General features: G+C 42.9%; 1 protein-coding gene and 1 non-coding gene across 3 annotated transcripts in view; one reads left to right on the top strand and one right to left on the bottom strand.

Moving 5' to 3' along the window:
* Positions 1 to 1,940: 1,940 nt before the first annotated feature.
* LOC142842818 (small nucleolar RNA SNORA70) lies at positions 1,941 to 2,074 on the bottom strand. The gene has a single exon (XR_012909479.1). It is a non-coding gene; the product is annotated as a small nucleolar RNA SNORA70 (small nucleolar RNA).
* Positions 2,075 to 7,530: 5,456 nt separating this feature from the next.
* Epm2a (EPM2A glucan phosphatase, laforin) overlaps positions 7,531 to 19,583 on the top strand; it is a 106,465-nt gene continuing 94,412 nt past the window's right edge. Inside the window, exon 1 of one of the 2 annotated variants that reach the window (XM_075948933.1) lies at positions 7,531 to 8,004. In XM_075948933.1, the coding sequence (XP_075805048.1) occupies positions 7,710 to 8,004 (295 nt within the window). In that variant the 5' untranslated portion in view covers positions 7,531 to 7,709. The remainder of the gene's footprint in view (positions 8,005 to 19,583) is intronic. The other variant, XM_075948923.1, reaches the window with a different exon arrangement.

The raw sequence follows: 19,583 nt of genomic DNA, 5'->3' as shown, positions 1-19,583 counted from the left end.
CAAGTAGAAGAATAAATAACAGCTTGGATTTAGCTTGTGGAAAACAGTTTGAGTAGTAGATACTGGAATGTCGGGCAGTCAAGCCCACCTGACCCAGACTGGCCTTGAATTTGCTCCCCTCTTACCTCAGCCACCTCACTAGTGGGATTTGCCACTAGTTGTTTGCTACAAATTTGCTACAAATTATTTCATTATTCATAAGATTTCAATGCCTTGATTTATTTCATTATTTATTATTAAGGCCAAATAGCAATGTCTATTATGTTAAATATTGTACATATTCATCTATTAACAGTGCGGGCATGTTCTCTCTAATATATAGATCAACTGAAAATGCAGCTTAATAGCCCAGTAGAAAGTTAATCTGCTTTTGTACTGTAACTTAGTCACCTTTCTCAAGGTTTCTTTCAGTGTTTTTTGAATTCTCTTGTTGGTTCACCAGCCTGTCCATTCTCTCATTTTATTTACAGAAGAGTTACTTTGGAAAAGTATACTTAGCCTGTCTCGTGATTACATGCTCAGATAAATATTTATCATGGAATATATGGTTGGTTCCACTAATTAAATATGAGTACATTACCTCTAGCTATTACACAGGTTCTTTAGAGGAACAAAAGCAATAGTGCCTGCATGTGTCTGCACACACATGTGCACTCCTGTACACATGATAAATGGGGATCGATTAGATCATTTACATGATAGGTCTCAGTTCAACAGTGGAATATACATGCTGGAGAGGTTTGAGAAGCTGTTCAGACCACGAAGCTGGGTACTTTAGCAGTCCCAATCCAGCACAGGAGGCCTGGAAGATCCCTTGAGAGACTCTGGTGTTCAGTCCACACTGGGAAGCTGAAGCTGGAGTCCCATGGCAACAGAGGATAGAGCTGACAAGGTAGGGGCACTGGCTCAGGAAGAAACAGAAGCAGACAGGTAACACTGCCTTTTCCTTAGACCTCTTCATAGCTGAGCCATCTTTCTGGAGGTGGCTTTCACTTTGATGGTGAAACTCCCCAACAAGTTCCCAATACCCTCTTCTGGCTTCCACAGTACACCTGCAGTCACATGGATATATACACATAAACACACATGATAAAAATTCCTAAAAACAATGGCTTCAAACTTACCTTCTTCTTGAACCCAATCTGCATCTTGTCTAAAACATCTTTTCCCCTCTATTGGATGTGAGATTTATTGGTAAGTGTGACTGACAGAGTGTGGTATTCAGCATGTAGGAGGGCAAGGCCCATTGTGTGCCAGAGGACTGTGATTAGGGACATTTGTCATCAGGGATGAGCAACTTCTTGATGTGGGATTCCTCTCTGTATGCTGTGAATACCATTGGTTAATAAAGAAGCTGTCTTGGGCCTATTGCAGGGCAGAATAGAGCTAAGCAGAGAAAACTAAGCTGAATGCTGGGAGAAAGTAGGCAGAGTCAGAGAGAAGCCATGTAGCTGCTGGAGGAGACAGACACACCCTGGAACCTTGCCAGTAGACCACAACCTTGTGGTGATGCATAGATTAATAGAGATGGGTTAATTTAGGATAAAAGAGCTAGCTAGCAATATGCCTAAGTGATTGGTCAAGCAGTGTTTTAATTAATATAGTTTCTGTGATTATTTCAGATCTGGGTGGCTGGAAAATGAACAAGCAGCCTCCGACTACAACTTTTCAGCTACCACATCTTCAAATTCGCCTGCTTTAAACTTAGTGGAGCTCCCCACCCACTTCTCTGAGATGTGGCTCTTTTGGTTTCCAGGGAACTTGGTCATGTCTCTTTACAGGACCTCCAGCACATGTTCCTTGTTCTACAGCTTGGTATGAAAGGACATGATGGCCTTACCAGTGTGAATCTCGGCCACTGTGCCCTGGAACCTCTGAATAGCACACTGTGTAATGGTCTGAAGCATTGACATGGGACAGTATGTCTGACTATCCACCAGATATGTCTCCACAGATCCTCACGGAAACCCATGCAAGTATTAGGCACCATACACTACTCCCTGAGACTTGTGTGCAGCCAGTACTCAGCAGACCCCCATGAGGAAAGGAACCTTGTCCACTTAACTTGAAATACTTTTATCCAGTGAATGTAGTGGTGCATGCCTTTAATCCCAGCACTCGGGAGGGTGTGAGCGAGTTTGAGACCAGCCTTGTCTATACAGGGAGTTGAGACCATGTTTCAAAGAATAGAACAAAAATTTATGTTTATGCTTATTATAACACACACAATGATTAGACAAAAAATAAGCAAACAGTGAATTACAGAAAGCTCAGATTGTTAAAAACGTCTTTTTGCCAGCTTTGTCCCACTCATGGTTCCTTTCACCAACCTTCGTTCTTGTTTCTCTAATCTTTCTAATTGCCCGTAAGAATATCCTTTCTAGCGACCACTCAGCGTTTTAAAGAAAAGAAAGGCATTAGTCAGCTGTCAATACAACAGAGTTGGGATCTTTTTTATACCCAAGGGAGGCCTTCAACCGGAGTCTCTAACCTCGAAGTCTATAACTGCCTTGGTCCTCACTCTGTCCTGGCAGAATCCGTTTAGGTCACAGCCTGCAGGGGTTCTCAGTTGAGGGAGGAGGTGTGGCTTCACAATAATGAGGGCAGATGGGATGGGCAGGGAGGTGCATGCTGCACTGTAATTGCACACTGGGGATCTTTCTGTTTGTAATTATGCATATGCATGTGTGTCTGTGTGGAGGTATGCAGGTGAGCAGCTATCTGGACAGGCAGGAAGAGAACACGGAATCTTCTAGCGCTGGAGTTATAGGCAGTTGTGGGTGCTGGGTACTGAACTCCAATCTCATGCACAGGCGGGATATGCTCTTAACCAATGAACCATCTCTCCAGCCCCTTGGGGATAGCTTGTTTTAAAAAAAAAATTTTATTGAAAAAAAAATTTCCGCCTCCTCCCAGCCTCCCATTTCCCTCCCCCTGCTCCCGCATCTCTCCCTCCCCCCACTCCTCTCCCCCTCCCTCTCCAGTCCTAAGAGCAGTACGGATTCCCTGTCCTATGGAAAGTCCAAGGTCCTCCCCACTCCATCCAGGTCTAGGAAGGTGAATATCCAAACTGGCTAGGCTCCCACAAAGCCAGAACATGAAGTAGGATCAAAACCCTGTGCCATTGTCCTTGGCTTCTCATCAGCCCTCATTGTCCACCATGTTCAGAGAGTTCGGTTTAATCCCCTGCTTTTTCAGTCACAGTCAAGCTGGCCTTGGTGAGCTCCCAATAGATCAGCCCCACTGTCTCAGTGGGTGGGTGCACCTCTCGTGGTCTTCCTTGCTCATGTTCTCCCTCCTTCTGCTCCTCATTGGGACCTTGGGAGCTCAGTCAGGTGCGCCAGTGTGGGTCTCTATCTCCATCCATCGCCAGATGAAGGTTCTATGGTAATATGCAAGATATTCGTCAGTATTGCTATAGGATAGGGTCCCTATCCTCAGCTGCCCAAGGAACTAACTGGGGACATTGCCCTGGGCACTTGGGAGCCACTCTAGGTTCAAGTCTCTTGCCAACCCTAAGGTGGCTCCCTTAACTAAGAATTATACTTCCGTGCTCCCCTATCCAACCTTCCTTTATCCCCAATCATCGCATTTCCCCAAGTTTCCCCCATCCTCCCCTTCTCACTTTTCTCTCCCCATCTCCCCTTACCCCCATCCCACCCCCAAGATCCCAATTTTTTTGCCCGGCAATCTTGTCTACTTCCCATAGCCAGGAGGATAACTATGTGTTTTTCTTTGAGTTCACCTTCTTATTTAGCTTCTTTAGGATCACAAATTATAGACTCGGTGACCTTTATTTATGTCTAGAAACCAATTATGAGTGAGTATATCCCATATTCATCTTTTTGAGTCTGGGTTACCTCACTCAGGATAGTGTTTTCTAGTTCCATCCATTTGCATGCAAAATTCGAGAAGTCATTGTTTTTTACTGCAGAGTAGTACTCTAATGTGTAGATATTCCACACTTTCTTCATCCATTCTTCCATTGAAGGACATCTAGGTTGTTTCCAGATTCTGGCTATTACAAACAATGCTGCTATGAACATAGTTGAACAAATGCTTTTGTCATATGATCAGGCATCTCTTGGGTATATTCCCAAGAGTGGTATTGCTGGGTCAAGGGGAAGATTGATCCTGAATTTCCTGAGAAACCCCCACACTGATTTCCAAAGTGGTTGCACAAGTTTGCATTCCCACCAGCAATGGATGAGGGTACCCCTTCCTCCACAACCTCTCCAGCAAAGGTGCAGATAGCTTTGAAATAAACATTTTTTGTAGCATAAATGAAGAATATAAACATAAATAAGGAATACAGCATTAATAAGGGAAAAGGAACATGACAAAGGGGCTGGTGCTGATACACTAAGGAAGGAAGAAGGCCTCCTCTGTTGTCCCACATTGCAGAGGGGTTTAAATGGCCTAACAGAATGTCTCCAATCCAGAAAAAAATAGCTATGATTAACACTTCTTGATAATGCTGTTTCAAACTTTCTCTGGGTTTTGCTCTTTAAGGCACAACAGCAGGAAAGCCTCTGTGTCACATTTAACTTTCAGATACCTTCTGTGAGGTGATGAACTAATACTTACATAAACTTTGACTTCGATATGCGAGCGTGCATCGATACATACAGGCTAGCTCCTTGATTGGTGGAACACACAGTCAGAATCATAAATCGCAACGGAACCAGACGATGGCTGTCCCCAAGGCCACTTTGAAAGAATGCATACTTAAATTGGATCCTAAAACTCATAGGTTTGAATGTATTACCCATTCTTCAAGAAATATTATAGTTATATATAAGATAGCATTACAGAAATGGAATTCGATGACAACAAATTGGTTGGTCTTTTAAAAATGATGACCAGAGATACGTTACTCCACGGAGCTCAGTCTTTGCTCTAAATTCAGCATGTCACTGAAGCATTTAAGTCTGGCTGCAAATGGATTTATACATAATTTCTTTGAATAAATACCAACATTCTCTGAAATGTAAAGGAAGATTTGACAAAGAAAATCCAAGAAAGAAAAAGATCTGGGTATAATGCAGTTTAATCACTGGATACTCTATCGCGGCTGCTTAAGTCTGGGTTTCTATTATTGACAGAACAAACGCACAAGCTGGGTGTGGTAGTTCCAGCCTGCCATCCCAGGACGTGGGAGGATGGCACAAAAGGATCGGGAATTGAAGGGCAATTTGGGTCACATATTGAGTTTGAGGCCAGGCTGGGCTATATGAGATCTGGCTCAACAAAGAAAACAAACAAACAAACAAAAAAAAACCAAACATAAAACAGGATATAAGACCATAAAGCCTTAATTTCCTGTGATTTAATGTCAAACCCTCCCTAAACATCAAAATACTTGTACAGATTCATTGAATACTTTAAACTTTTATCGGGAGTTCATCGATGCTATTATTCTTAGGGATGAAATTAATTATAGGAAATTATGAGACATCAATACCTTATTAAAAGATATAAGAGTAATATTTGAATATGTCTGGAGAACTGGTGAGATTCCACAGTGGGTAAAAGTGCATGTTGCCAAGCTTCACGACCTGACTTTGATCCCTGGAACCCGTGAACATTGTACTCGACACACACAATCACACACACACACAATCACACACATATGAAAGAGAGAGGATAAATAAACGTAATAAAATCGAAAAAAAATACACACAGATTTAGATGCATTCTATATAAAAATTTCCGACCAAAATAACTTTCCATACACCTGTCTTTACATATTTAGCTGTTAACAAAATGGATTTTTTTTTAAGCATGTGACTTTTTCCTCCACTTTCAGTGGACTGACCCCTCCTGTACCTCCGTTTGCTTACATCTAAAAATGGAGATAACATTGTAGTTACCTCGTAGGAATGTTGAGAGAGTCAAATGAGATCATCTAAGAAGAAAAACTGTGCCTAGCTCATAATGAGTCTCAGTGGCTATTACTGTGGCCGACTGACAGTCAAAATTTGAGGCCTTGACATACATTGCTTAATCTATATTTGGTATTCTGTTTTCCACTTGCACTTACTTGGTACACAGTGTAACTATCAAATTCTCACCATGTTTAGATTCGTGCTTAAGTAAACGATCACGTATTTTGATTAAAAATGTTTAGTATCTTTATGATGAGAGAGAAGAAAAAGTCAAAGTCCTTTGGACCAACATATTGTTTTCTTCCTGCCATTTTTTCACTTCTGAGAGGGAAGGGCTCACTCTGGAGGCCTGGCAGGAGGAATTCTACATGAAAAAACGAAGACACCAGGGCAGGCAGCACCAAGCCCAACAGTGCAGAAGACCCAGAGTCAACTTCCGTAAGAAACAAACCACAGAAGTCTGGATTCCAAAATAGACAAGCAGGGCTCTTTGCAGGGCCAAATGACCATTATCTTCCTAAAATTACTCCAAGAATGTTTTGTAAGACAGACTTAAATAAACTGACCCGTTGGCCACTCTCAGCTCACTTCTGTTTTGCTTCTGAATACGTCAAGTTTGGCCAGCCTTCCTGGCTTGCATTTTCATGTTTATCCTTAAACACAGCAACCACACAAACTCTGAGTGGAATGCCTCTGTTTAAGAGTAACATGCTGAATTTGTCTACTAACTGCTCTGCAAACTGAGTTTTGTGTATATTGTATTTTTTTTTCTACTCCTCCAGATTTTCTGCATGTATAAAATTCTGGTCTTCTTCTACACCAGCTTCCAACTATGTTTCTTGTGATTTTAACTCACTTAAAGGATGCATATCATGTTAAATGTTGGTAAGTATATGAAGAATATCAAAGTAATAGTACAAAGCAATTAAGAACAGTGAATGTAAACAGAACTCTTCTTTATTCATATCAGTAACAAACGGAACTGTCCTCCTTGCCTCCTGGCAAAATGTAGATTTTTTTTTTTTGGCAAAATAATGACAGTTGTTTCTTGATCCAAAGATGTTTTACAATGAAAAAACAGTGCTAATATTTACAAGAAGCAACATTTAAATGGCAGGTTTTAAATAACAGACACACAGACACACACAGACACCCCCCACGCACACAGGTAGCCGGACTCAGGGCCTGTAATCATAGAAAAGACAGAGGTAGAAGTATCTCAAAGGTTTGAGGCCAGTCTGGTCTCCACTTTGAGGCCTTGTTTCCAAACTTACAGGTTTATCATCTCACAATCAAGGTATTGTAATCTTGAGAGGGCCATTTTCCATAGGCTACAAACAGGAGGTGTTTTTCTTTGCTCTTCCTAGGCAAGGGTAAAGTATTCTCTGTGTGTTTGACCAACTCTGGATTTTGCGTTTGGAAAGCTGTTATCCATCTACATTATTCCCACTTTATAAACAGAAGTCACAGACTAAATGTTGGCCTGAGAGGGAAGTCCTGGATCTTTGCACAGCTTCACTGGGGGTACGGTGGGGGCTCAGCCAGGATACTATTTCCTCCTTCGTGACTTAGTAAAGGTACTTTCCACTCTCCAGGAAGGTGACCGAACAAGGTCGAGTGCCACTTTCCTCTCCCGTAGCCCCACGGGGGGTCCCGAACGCCCGTTTCCAGTGGCTCAGCTCCCGGGTGCACCGGGAACCCACAGCCGCGGCCGCGTGACCCGACCACAAACGCGCGGCACCGCACGTGTCCGCGCGGCCCCGGGGCTCGCGCCGCCGCTCGCCAAGTCGCCCAGGACGGGCGGCGATCGGGGCCCTCGCCATGCTGTTCCGCTTCGGCGTGGTGGTGCCGCCCTCGGTGGCCGGCGCGCGACTCGAGCTGCTGCTCGTCGGGTCGCGGCCCGAGCTGGGGCGCTGGGAGCCGCGCGGAGCCGTGCGTCTCAGGCCCGCGGGCACCGCCGCGCTGGCGCTGCAGGAGCCCGGCCTGTGGCTCGCCGAGGTGGAGCTGGCGCCCGACAACGAGGCGGCGGCGGCGGCCGGGGAGGACACGGGCCGCGTCGACACGTTCTGGTACAAGTTCCTGCAGCGCGAGCCCGGAGGCGAGCTGCGCTGGGAAGGTACTGCCCACCCGGGCCTCGGGGCGCGCACCCCGCGGCTTCCCCGTGCACCCTGCCGCAGACTCGGGGGCCCCGTAATCCTCAGCTCTCCCGTGCAGCGCGGCCGCTGTCTCAGGCGCGCACCCCGCAGCTCGCGCGCTCCCGAGCACACCCCACAGTCGGTCACCGCTCGCCCCCTAGACCTGCCCACTTACTTGACCCCACCTCGCTGCACCCGTTCTTGCCCTAGGCCTGACTGAGCCTCGGCTTGTTGCATCTCGGTGTGTTTTATCCTTTCAGTGAAAAAAATACTGTGCATCTGTCACTGTGCGTTCAGGTTCTTTTTACTTTTAGAGATTTTTGGACTGGAGTCCAAGTGCAGAGTTTTCTTCCCAGCATTTGGGAGTATTTCTCTACAACAGATTCAGAGAAGCCAATGTGTGGCCACTTAACATTTCAGTAAGGAATGCCCCGAAGAAGCGGTACCAGCGTGTTTACCCACGACACAGGGTGAATTGACACAGCCTTTTCTTTGAAGGAAATGACCAGGGTGGAAAATTGAGATTATATGTGCGTGGTGGTTTGAAAGAAAATGGTCTCCAAAAGAAGCGACAATATTAGGAGGTGTGGCCTTGTTGGAGGAAGTATGCCACAGTGGAGGTGGGCTTTGAGAGCTTGTATATGCTCAGGCCATGCCCAGTGTCTCAGACCACTTCCTGTTGTTTGCCTAACAAGGTGTAGAACTCTTAAGTTCTGGATCATGTCTGCCTGCACACCACCACGTGGCACCATGATGCTAATGGACTAAACCTCTGAAAATGCCACCCCGATTAAATTAAAGAGTTACTGTGGTGATGTCTCTTCATATCAACCCTAACTGAGACACCGTGGTTCAGTGGTTGTTTAAATGCCATGGAAGGAATGCTTCTTGAGACATTCATAAGGGCAGAAAAACAGGCCATTAGCCAGGAAAGATGTAGAAGCCAAGAATCCAGAAATTAAACAAAACAAATAACAGCAACAACAGCAGAAGAATACGGTTTACTGGCATGTGTTTATTACTTTTGCTGTTCCTTCTGGCCACTCCTGGGTTTGATGGTCAGCTAGCATTACTGTCTTTCACTATCCTAGAAGCTAGAGGTGCTGGCCTCTTTTTGTCCTTTCTTTGAAGGGCTTTTCTGCCAATATTACTATGGACTTCTCCACCATAAAATAACTTCTCATAATTTTAAAAACAGTGTAAGGTATACTAGAGTTTCCATTTTCAGGTTCTCTCATTTATTACCTTTTCTGACATCACCTAAGACGCCCAATAATTTGCTTCATTGCTATTTCTTAGAGCAGTCTCTTTAGCTTGTGTGCTTTCAGTTATTCTGAGGGTTACCACATACATTATTATTAATTTGTAAAAATTCGTATCTATTGATACCTGCTATAAATGCATGAAATTAACAGCTGCACTTGCTATAAAATATGAAGAATTTAGTCCATGCTCATTGCTTCTTTCTTCCCTATTGATTTTATAGCCTCATTTTAAATTATAGACTTTTAATTATATTGACTTTTATTTTATAGAGGGTTCGTTATTACTCTATTAAAATTGCTCTTTAAACAATTTTTAAAAATAATGCACACACCCCTCTCCTTTCCCTTACCCTGTCTTTGTTTCTACATTAACTTTCATGTGTTCATGTTCTGTTTTTTCACTGTTAGCAGTGCCCTCATGTGGATGGGTTGGTTGGTGCTGAGAATTAGAAATTAACGAGAAGATTTGTCATGCCCTGTGTTTAAGAGCAAGGATCGTTGGACTGTCACTGCCTTACCCAGGAATATGGTTTTGTTAGACTAGCACAGATTGATGCCAAGTGATTGTTTGGTAGGATCGAAGGCTCTCACTCACTGCGTGTGCACGTATTAAGTGTTTGGTAGGGTTGAAGGCTCTCTCTCGCTCACTGTGTGTGCATGTATTGTTTGGTAGGGTTGAAGGCTTGTGCTTACTGTGTGTAGCCCAGGCTAGGCTGCAGCTGGTGGCAATCACTCCATCCTCAGCCTCCAGGGTGCTGGGATAACGGGAGTAAACCATCCTTCTTAATTTTAAGATTGTCACTATAAACCAAGTGGTGCCAGGATGGTGGTACAGGCCTTTGTTCCCATCACTCAGGAGGCAGGTGCATCTCTGAATTTAGAAGTCAGACTGGTGTATGAAGTGAGTTCCAAAACAGCCAGAGGTATACAATAGAGAGACCCTGTCTCAAAAACACCAAAATAAATATTTTTTTTTAAAAAAAATAAAATGAGGGGCTGGAGAGATGGCTCAGCGGTTAAGAGCATTGCCTGCTCTTCCAAAGGTCCTGAGTTCAATTCCCAGCAACCCACATGGTGGCTCACAACCATCTGTAATGAGGTCTGCTGCCCTCTTCTGGCCTTCAGGCATACCCACAGAAAGAATATTGAATACATACATAATAAATAAAAAAAAAAATGAATTCTCAGAGGCAGAGACTATCCCTGGATGGGTAAAGTCCCTTTCTTTCACAATAATGCCCACCTTGCTCAAATTTTGCTTAAAACGGTTTCAGAATTTGTTTTTACTGTATTTTCATATTGAAAATTTCTTCTACAACTTAATTTCAAATTTCTTCTTTCTATTTTAACAGAAGAATCACACTAGCCCTCAAGATTTCTTGCTTACTCACAGGATTTAATGATTGAAATTTTGCTTATTTCGTGAAAACACCTTTTCTTGCACATCTGGGATTCCTGCTGCAGTTACCACTTATAGGAAGCTCCCCCAGTGCCTGTGGGAGACTTTAACAACAAGCACCCACGTTTTCTGCCTTGCTTTGGATCTCACATTGTCTTTCTAGAGCAACTTAATCATTGTTTGTTGTGTTCTCTAATATGGGACACCCAGTGTCTGAGCCCCCAAGTCCAGGTTGGTCATTTGGTAGAGCATTCTGATCTCAAAGCCTTTTGCTCTTTGCCACCTTTGTCTCAAGACCTTTGAGCATCATCAGCTTTGGTGGAATATTCTAATGTCAAACTCAGTTTATTTTTTTCCCTTTGGTGGAGGTGATCCATTTGGTTTTCCTTTGAAACTTTAATTTTTAAAATAAATTGTGTCAGGATGTGTCTCACTATGTTTAGTGTTACTTGACACTTGATTGCTTTCTTTAATACTAAGAATTATTTTCTTCAATTGATGTAAATATTTGACTATTTTCTTATCTATATTCTTGTCTTCTTTTCCATTTGAAATGTGATAGCCACATATGTTCTGCTTATGCACGAAGCATCTCTAAAACCTTTTTCTCTCTTTTTTATCTTTTATGTATAAATATATTTCTTGTGTTTCTGACCTTACCACTTGATCTTCTAAAATCATCCATTCCATAATTTTGTCAGTGTACTGAAATTTTCACTTTTGGTGGTCATTATTTTTCATTTTTTATTGTATGTGGATGTTTTGCTGGCATTTATTTCTTGGTACCTTGTGCTTGTAGTGCCTTCCAGGCCAGAAGAGGGCCGTACAGATGATTGTGAGTCATCATGTGGGTGATGGGAATTGAACCCTCATCCTCTGGAAGAGCAGCAGTGGCATCTTAACCACTGAGCCCTCTCCCTGACTCCAACAGTCACATTTTCTTTTGTTCTCTTCCGATGTCATTTCCCCCCCAGAGTTGGTTGTTGTTAATGTATTATGATTCAAAGGATGTTGAATGAGTTGATTAAAGTTGATTTTGTCTTTCATTAGTTTAACCAATTTGTCAGCAATTTTTCCCCCTGATGGCTTCATTCATGCTGTAGATTTTCCTTACATATTGGGTAACCTTTGGATAGCTGCTCCCTGGACAGAGGATATGCTGCTGAGGTTGGTTCTGTTTATCTAAAGCTTCCTCTGAACAGGTGGGGGGTGGGCAGCAACGCTGGTCGAAAGCCAGAGCTGAGGGTTGCCAGTGACAGTAAGAGACTTGAGGGAATTTTGTCAAAAGCCTCTCTGGTTCACTGACCAATGGATCATGTTACTAATATTTCCTGAAACAATCTAAAAGACAACAAACAATTTATTATACAGTTATTATTATGAGACAGATAGAGATCAGTGAGTGGAGGAGAGGTAAGGACCAGAGGAGACATACTGGGAATCTGCATTGAAATTGGCCCATGGAGGTCCAGGTTTATAAGCCAATGCCAGGTTCTCTAGCAGATAGGGCTGAGGCAGAGACAGTCCCACCAATTTCTCTCTGGGGCTGAGCAAGATGGTGAGTGTGGACGACCCAGACCTCCCCCTGGCCACCAAAAAGAAGCACACACTGAGCCGGAGTCTGTCAAAAAAGGATCTCACTTTCTTGCATCAGGGCAGAAACTTATATAGGGCTGAGGTAGTGGGTGGGAGTCTTGGGATAGGGTGAGGTAGAGTAAGGAATAAGAGTCAATAATATCCTACCACATCAGCAGTGGCTGGGCAGAGGCGGGCCTAGGTCAGGCTGTGCTAAGTCACTCCTCTCCAAACTCAAGTTAGGCTCAGGAAGTAACACGGGGCCTCACTAAACTCAAGTTAGGCACAGTAAGTGACACTGGGCCTCATGAGGTCCAACAGCCAGTTTATCAACATATTTTTTTTCTTTTTTTTAATATTTATTTATTATGTATACAATATTCTGTCTCTGTGCATGTCTGCAGGCCAGAAGAGGGCACCAGACCTCCTTCCAGAAGGTTGTGATCCACCATGTGGTTGCCAGGAATTGAACTCAGGACCTTTGGAAGAGCAGGCAATGCTCTTAACCACTGAGCCATCTCTCCAGCCCCCTATCAACATATTTTTTATTGAATAAGAAACAATTGCCTCCCTTTTTGGCAGCCAGCACATCAAGGACCCTCCATTTGCGTAGGATCATTGAGGTTAGGGAGTTAAGTTTGTTCTGGAGCAGTTGTAAGGTTGAGGTTGACTCCTGGTTGGTGTCTGCCAACTGGACAGAGATCTGGGAAGGTACATGTAAACTATGACCCAATCGCCCCCACCCTAATGACCCCACACCCTGAGCGACACCTGTAGCAGCCACTGAGGCTGCCAAACTCATCCTAGTTATTACTGGGAGAGCTGCAGTTCACCTGTTTCTGTATGAGACTTTGAAGGTGTAAAGTTCTCCCTTCATATGTAGGGCGAGTTGAAAAAGCAATAGAGTGGGGGAAGCGGGACCGCATGGAGGTAACTGTATGAGAGAAACGCAATGACTAATATATGACCTGGATTAATGACATACTAGTTATCATTGTGGAATGTGAAGGTGTATGTTCTTCCACTTCATTAAAAACTTTAAGATATATTTAAAATATAAGTACAAAAGAAAAACTTCACCAAATGTACAACTTTTAACTCTGCCAGACAAAATTAGGAGTATTCAATCCATTATCTCAGATAAATCAAAGTTCTTAGGTATTAATTACTTCCTGATGTTGAAATGTCAAAAAAGGGATATACTTAAAAATAGAAACATCCGGTAGTATACCTTTGTCCTAAAACCTTTCTGAAAACAAGACCTAGAAGGGGCAAAAGGCTTTTCCTCATGACCATGAGACAAAAATGCATTAGGGAGTTAGTTCTGTTCCTGGTAAAGTGTTTCTTCAAAGACAACTTTTTCTAGACTGAGGCTGATAGGTTGCCTTAGGATTTCTATTGCTGTGCAGAGAGTATGACCACAAGAACTCTTATAAAGGAAAGCATTTAATTGTGGTGGCAACTTACAGTTCAGAGGTTTAGTCCATTGTCATGGTAGTGAGCAAGGCAGCTTGCAGGCAGACATGGTGCCAGAGAAGGAGCTGAGAGCTCATGCATCTTGACTCACAGATAACAGGAAGTGGTCTGAGATACTGGGTATAGTTTGAGCAGATATGAGACCTAAAAGCCACCGCCAGAGTGACACATTTCCTCCAACAAGGCCATACCTACTCCCACAAAGCCACACCTTCTAATAGTGCCACTCCCTTTGGGGGCCATTTTCTTTCAAACCACCATGTATATTCAAAAATATAAACATTTTCCCCCCTTTGGTTTACCTAAAAACAAACTCTTAAAGTATATTTCAGATGACTGAAAATGTAGCAAAATGTGTCTCAATACAGCATAAAAGGCAATGAAATCTAGACAGATCTATCAATTATAAACTATGGTTTATCTTAAAGGAAGGAGATGAATGAAAGAAATCTTTGTGCTGTATGTACATATTCACAGAGCAAAACATTTTAAGTTTAAAGTACTTATTTGTTTATAATATCTTTGGTAGCTCAACTATGTCTACTTTGGTCCTTACTAGACTTTTATTTTACCCATTTGTCCTAAACCCTGAAAACAAAGTGTGCTTTTTCATTCTAAACAAAAACCAAACCAAGCAACTCCTCTGCTAGGCTCTCAGGTCTATAAAAACTACAATGAGTTTGGAGTGCGGTGGGTGCATCTCATAATGTAATGCTATGTTTTTCATCTCTGATCTGTCCAAGTGAAAGTCACTGTCAATACTAAGAATTATTCTACTGAACAGCACCAATGATGAAGTTTGTCTCTTTAAAAAGAAAATCAAGTTGTAAACCTTGATCAGATGGAACACTAAAATGCTTTTATCTGTCAAAGCACCACTGTGTGTTGTTGTTTTGTTCTTTGTTTTTTTTTGTTTTATCTTCAAACAGGACTGGAATAATTTAGCTACTTAATATAAAATATGAAAATATGCTTAATTTATATTTAAAAGAAATCTGAATTGGACGGGATTGTCCTCGGACTAGGAAGATTCTGGAAGGAGTTGGAGGAGTTGGATGGAAGAAAAGTATAGTTTAGCTATAATATCCTTGCCCAATAATGGAGTTGGGCAGCTAGGCATAAAGAGGAAGAAGTGAGCTATTAGATGGCCCCAGAGTAGAAGACCTGTAGCCCTAGGCTGTAGGGCCACCAGCAACCACAGAGGTCTGAGAAGGGTAAGTTTTACCAAAGTACGAAGTGTGAATCAAGTGGCACCTACATTAACTGAAAATGACAGAAGACCTTACTGGCTCTCTGGAGATTACCCCGTGTGCCACTGTGGTAACTTTGATGGTGTTGTTGAGTGCTGAGGTCCCAGGGCACTGTCAGTCTGCAGCCTTGAGGCCCAGAAGATCCAAGAGGTTTTCCTGTGGAGGAGGAACTTGAGGACTGACCTACCCTGAGAACATAGAGAAGAACAGTTTACTTCCACAGTTCAGACAGGGTTCTGGGGGCAGGCAAGGCATGAAAGCAGTTCTTTGCTCAGTAGCCAAGCCAATGTTGCTACACTTGAAGTAAGCTCCAGGTGGGGTCCATTGGTGATCCATTTTATTTGAAGTTGGCTTCAGGGATGCGGCCAGAAGCTGGTATTTCTGTCTATCATAGGGGGTCTTTTGGTTCTTTCTTATACCTCTTTCCTTTAAATGACATAGTCAACACCTTTTTCTAATGGATTTGAGGGTCACCATTTAGCCTTTTAATTCTCCCTGCCAAATACTCATTTTCTTAAACAAGTTAAATATATGGCATGTACAGCATTTTAAAATTACTTATACAGAGGTTAAGATTACATCCATAGAGTTTTAACTCTCAATCCTTTTTTGCAAGTTTTAAGATAACCTATTTTGCCAGGACATTTTACCCCATTGATTAATTATAGATCCTGAGATAAGGAACATTTCAGCAAAAGCTTTAAAGATATCCAAGGCCTTGAATGGGTGAACATTTTATTTTTTTTATTTTTTATTTATTTATTTTATTGAGAAAAGGAAGAAAAAAAAAACAAGTTTCCACCTCCTTCCAGCCTCCCATTTCCCTCCCCCTCCTCCCACCCTTCTCCCCCTCCTCCCACCCTTCTCCACCTCCTCCCACTCCTCTCCCCCTCCCTCTCCAGTCCAAAGAGCAGTCAGGGTTCTCTGCCTTGTGGTAAGTCCTACGTCCTCCCCCCTCTGTCCATATCTAGGAAGGTGAACATCCAAACTGGCTAGGCTCCCACAAAGCCAGCACATTAAGTAGGATCAAAACCCCATGCCATTGTCCTTGGCTTCTCATCAGCCCTCATTGTTCGCCATGTTCAGAGAGTCCAGTTTTAACCCATGCTTTTTCAGTCACAGTCCAGCTGGCCTTGGTGAGCTCCCAGTAGATCAGCTCCACTGTCTCAGTGGGTGGGTGCACCCCTCGTGGTCCCGACTTCTTTGCTCATGTTCTCCCTCCTTCTGCTCCTCATTGGGACCTTGGGAGCTCAGTCCAGTGCTCCAGTGTGGGTCTCTTTCTCTATCTCCATCCATCACCAGATGAAAGTTCTATGATGATATGCAAGATATTCGTCAGTATTGCTATAGGCTAGGGTCATTTCAGGTTCCCTATCCTCAGCTGCCCAAGGAACTAACTGGGGACCTCGGCTTGGGCTCCTGGGAGCCACTCTAGGTTCAAGTCTCTTGCCAACCCTAAGGTGGCTCCCTTAACTAAGAATTGTGCTTCCATGCTCCCCTATCCAACCTTCCTTTATCCCAATCCTCCTTTTTCCCCTAGTTCCCCCCATCCTCCCCTTCTCCCTTTTCTCTACCTGTCTCCCCTTACCCCCATCCCACCCCACCCCCAAGATCCCAATTTTCTCCCCGGCAATTTTGTCTACTTCCCATAGCCAAGGGGATAACTATATGTTTTTCCTTTGGTTCACCTTCTTACTTAGCTTCTTTAGGATCACCAATTGTAGACTCCGTGACCCTTATTTATGGCTAGAAACCAATTATGAGTGAGTACATCTCAAAATCATCTTTTTGGGTCTGGGTTACCTCACTCAGAATAGTGTTTTCTATTTCCATCCATTTGTATGCAAAATTCGAGAAGTCATTGTTTTTTACCGCAGGGTAGTACTCTAATGTGTAGATATTCCACACTTTCTTCATCCATTCTTCCATTAAGGGGCATCTAGGTTGTTTCCAGGTTCTGACTATTACAAATAATACTGCTATGAACATGGTTGAACAAATGCTCTTGTCATATGATAGGGCATCTCTTGGGTATATTCCCAGGAGTGGTATTGCTGGGTCCAGGGGTAGGTTGATCCCGAATTTTCTGAGAAACCGAAACACTGATTTCCAAAGTGGTTGCACAAGATTGCATTCCCACCAGCAATGGATGAGGGTACCCCTTCCTCCACAGCCTCTCCAGCAAAGGCTATCATTGGAGTTTTTTATTTTAGCCATTCTGACAGGTGTAAGATGATATCTCAAAGTTGTTTTGATTTGCATTTCCCTGATCGCTAAGGAGGTTGAGCATGACCTTAAGTGTCTTTTGGCCATTTGAACTTCCTCTGCTTGGATTGGTAGGATCAACATAGTAAAAATTGCAATTCTACCAAAGGCAATTTATAGATTCAATGCAATCCCCATCAAGGTCCCATCAAAATTCTTCACAGATCTTGAGAGGACAATAATCAACTTTATATGGAAAAACAAAAAACCAAGGATAGCCAAAACAATCCTATACAATAAAGGATTGTCTGGAGGCATTACCATCCCTGACTTCAAACTCTATTACAGAGCTACAGTGATGAAAACAGTGTGGTACTGGCATAAAAACAGAGAAGTCGACCAATGGAATCGTATAGAAGACCCGAATTTTAACCCACAAACCTATGAACACCTCATTTTTGATAAAGGAGCCAAAAGTATACAATGGAAGAAAGAAAGCATCTTCAACAAATGGTGCTGGCATAACTGGATGTCAACCTGTAGAAGAATGAAAATAGACCCATATCTATCACCGTGCACAAAACTCAAGTCCAAATGGATTAAAGACCTCAATATCAGCCCGAAAACACTGAACCTGATAGAAGAGAAAGTGGGAAATACCCTACAACAGATGGGCACAGGTGATCGCTTCTTAGGTATAACCCCAGAAGCACAGGCATTAAGGGCAACATTGAATAAATGGGACCTACTAAAACTGAGAAGCTTCTGTAAAGCAAAGGACACTGTCACCAAGACAAAAAGGCAACCTACTGACTGGGAGAAGATCTTCACCAACCCTGCAACAGACAAAGGTCTGATCTCCAAAATATATAGAGAACTCAGGAAACTAGACTTTAAAATGCTAATTAACCCAATTAAAAAATGGGGCACTGAACTGAACAGAGAATTCTCAGCAGAGGAAGTTCAAATGGGTGAACATTTTAGTAATTAAAATCAAGAACGGGGAGTGGGGAACTTAGAGAGTCAAACATTTGCGATCATATTTAAATTTTTCTTGATTAAAATTTTATATACCATGAGATAAATGATAGTAGCCACATTGGAAATAGTTTAGCTTTTAGCTGTTTTCAAGCACATACTATCTTTTCCTGGGGTGTTTTGTTACTAGAGTCAGGAGGCCAGCCTGACCCAGAACAGAGGCCTTCGAAGAAAGTTTTAGGTAAACATGCTTGGGTCTAAAGTGGGCAGGGCAAAGTCTATCCCCAGAACCAGATTTTAATAGGGTAAAACAGCATGTGACAATTTAAAAAAATATTTTCTATGCCCAAAGACATTTGTATCTTTGTAATACTGAATCCAGTGCTCTACATAGCCATACTAATTTTTGTGTATCTATATAAATGGAGACAGACAACCTGAAAAAGTTATCGAGTATTTTTCTCTCTTATAAAGACATATCTGGGCTTGGTGGGCTAACCAAGGGAAATGCCAGTGGTTTACACTGGGGAGGCACCTCTGGGGGAGCCATGTCCTCTATACCAAAGTCTAAAGAAGAGGAGACTGAGGGTTCTGTGTTCTAATTGGGTGTAGAAGGAAACTAGGCTTTTGTCAGGAGAATCTGTCAGGAGGCACAGAGGGAGGAATGAGAGCAGAGAGGAAAGAAAACTTGGATCTCTGAGAATTTGGAAGTTGAATGTGTCATTTTTCTGGCCATTGAGGCTGTTTATTAAGTTTGTATTGAAGCCAAACTGAATTATAGTAAAAGAAATAAATAAGGAAGTGAGGCTTAATGATATCTCTGAGTCCAAGGCAGTGAAAATGACTTATGGATACAGACAAGAGGAGTTGAAGAGCCCTGTTTTGAATGAGAAGAATTAGAGGGAGGACATAAAATGTCCTTGAAGAAAGGGTAGCAGTAAGGGAATTCCAGGATTAGAGCTAAGTCGAGATAGAGAAGAGTCAGGAAAGGCATTTCTCTCTAGGTCTCTCAGGAGCAGAAGAAAGGGAGGTCAGCATAAGAGAGAATGAACAAGTGGGGACCTGGACAGCAGCAAGCAGACATGGACACATCTGCATGGAGAGGGAATGGGGGATGTGAGTGGCAAAAGTTAAGTGCTGTTGGATGGACTCTTGATCCAGAGGGCATCCCCAGATGGATTGTGGTTCGTCAAGAGAATGTCCAGATCACGAGGGACGGGTGTCCTGACCAGGTGATGGATGCTGAGGAGGTCGTAGGGAGACTATCCAATGTGCCAGTATGATTCTACAGAGAAGGAAGTGTTGAACAGGCAATTCTGGGAGAAAGAAGCCTTACCTGAGTAGATGAGGAGAGGCAAGTAGGCAGGTAGAAGAAAGATACGGTGGAAGGAAGAAACAAAATTTGGAGTGGA

Source organism: Microtus pennsylvanicus, chromosome 1, assembly GCF_037038515.1.
Source record: "Microtus pennsylvanicus isolate mMicPen1 chromosome 1, mMicPen1.hap1, whole genome shotgun sequence".
Lineage (NCBI taxonomy): Eukaryota > Metazoa > Chordata > Mammalia > Rodentia > Cricetidae > Microtus > Microtus pennsylvanicus.
The sequence above is the reverse complement of the archived record's forward strand: the minus strand, read 5'-3'. Positions and strand labels throughout refer to the sequence as shown.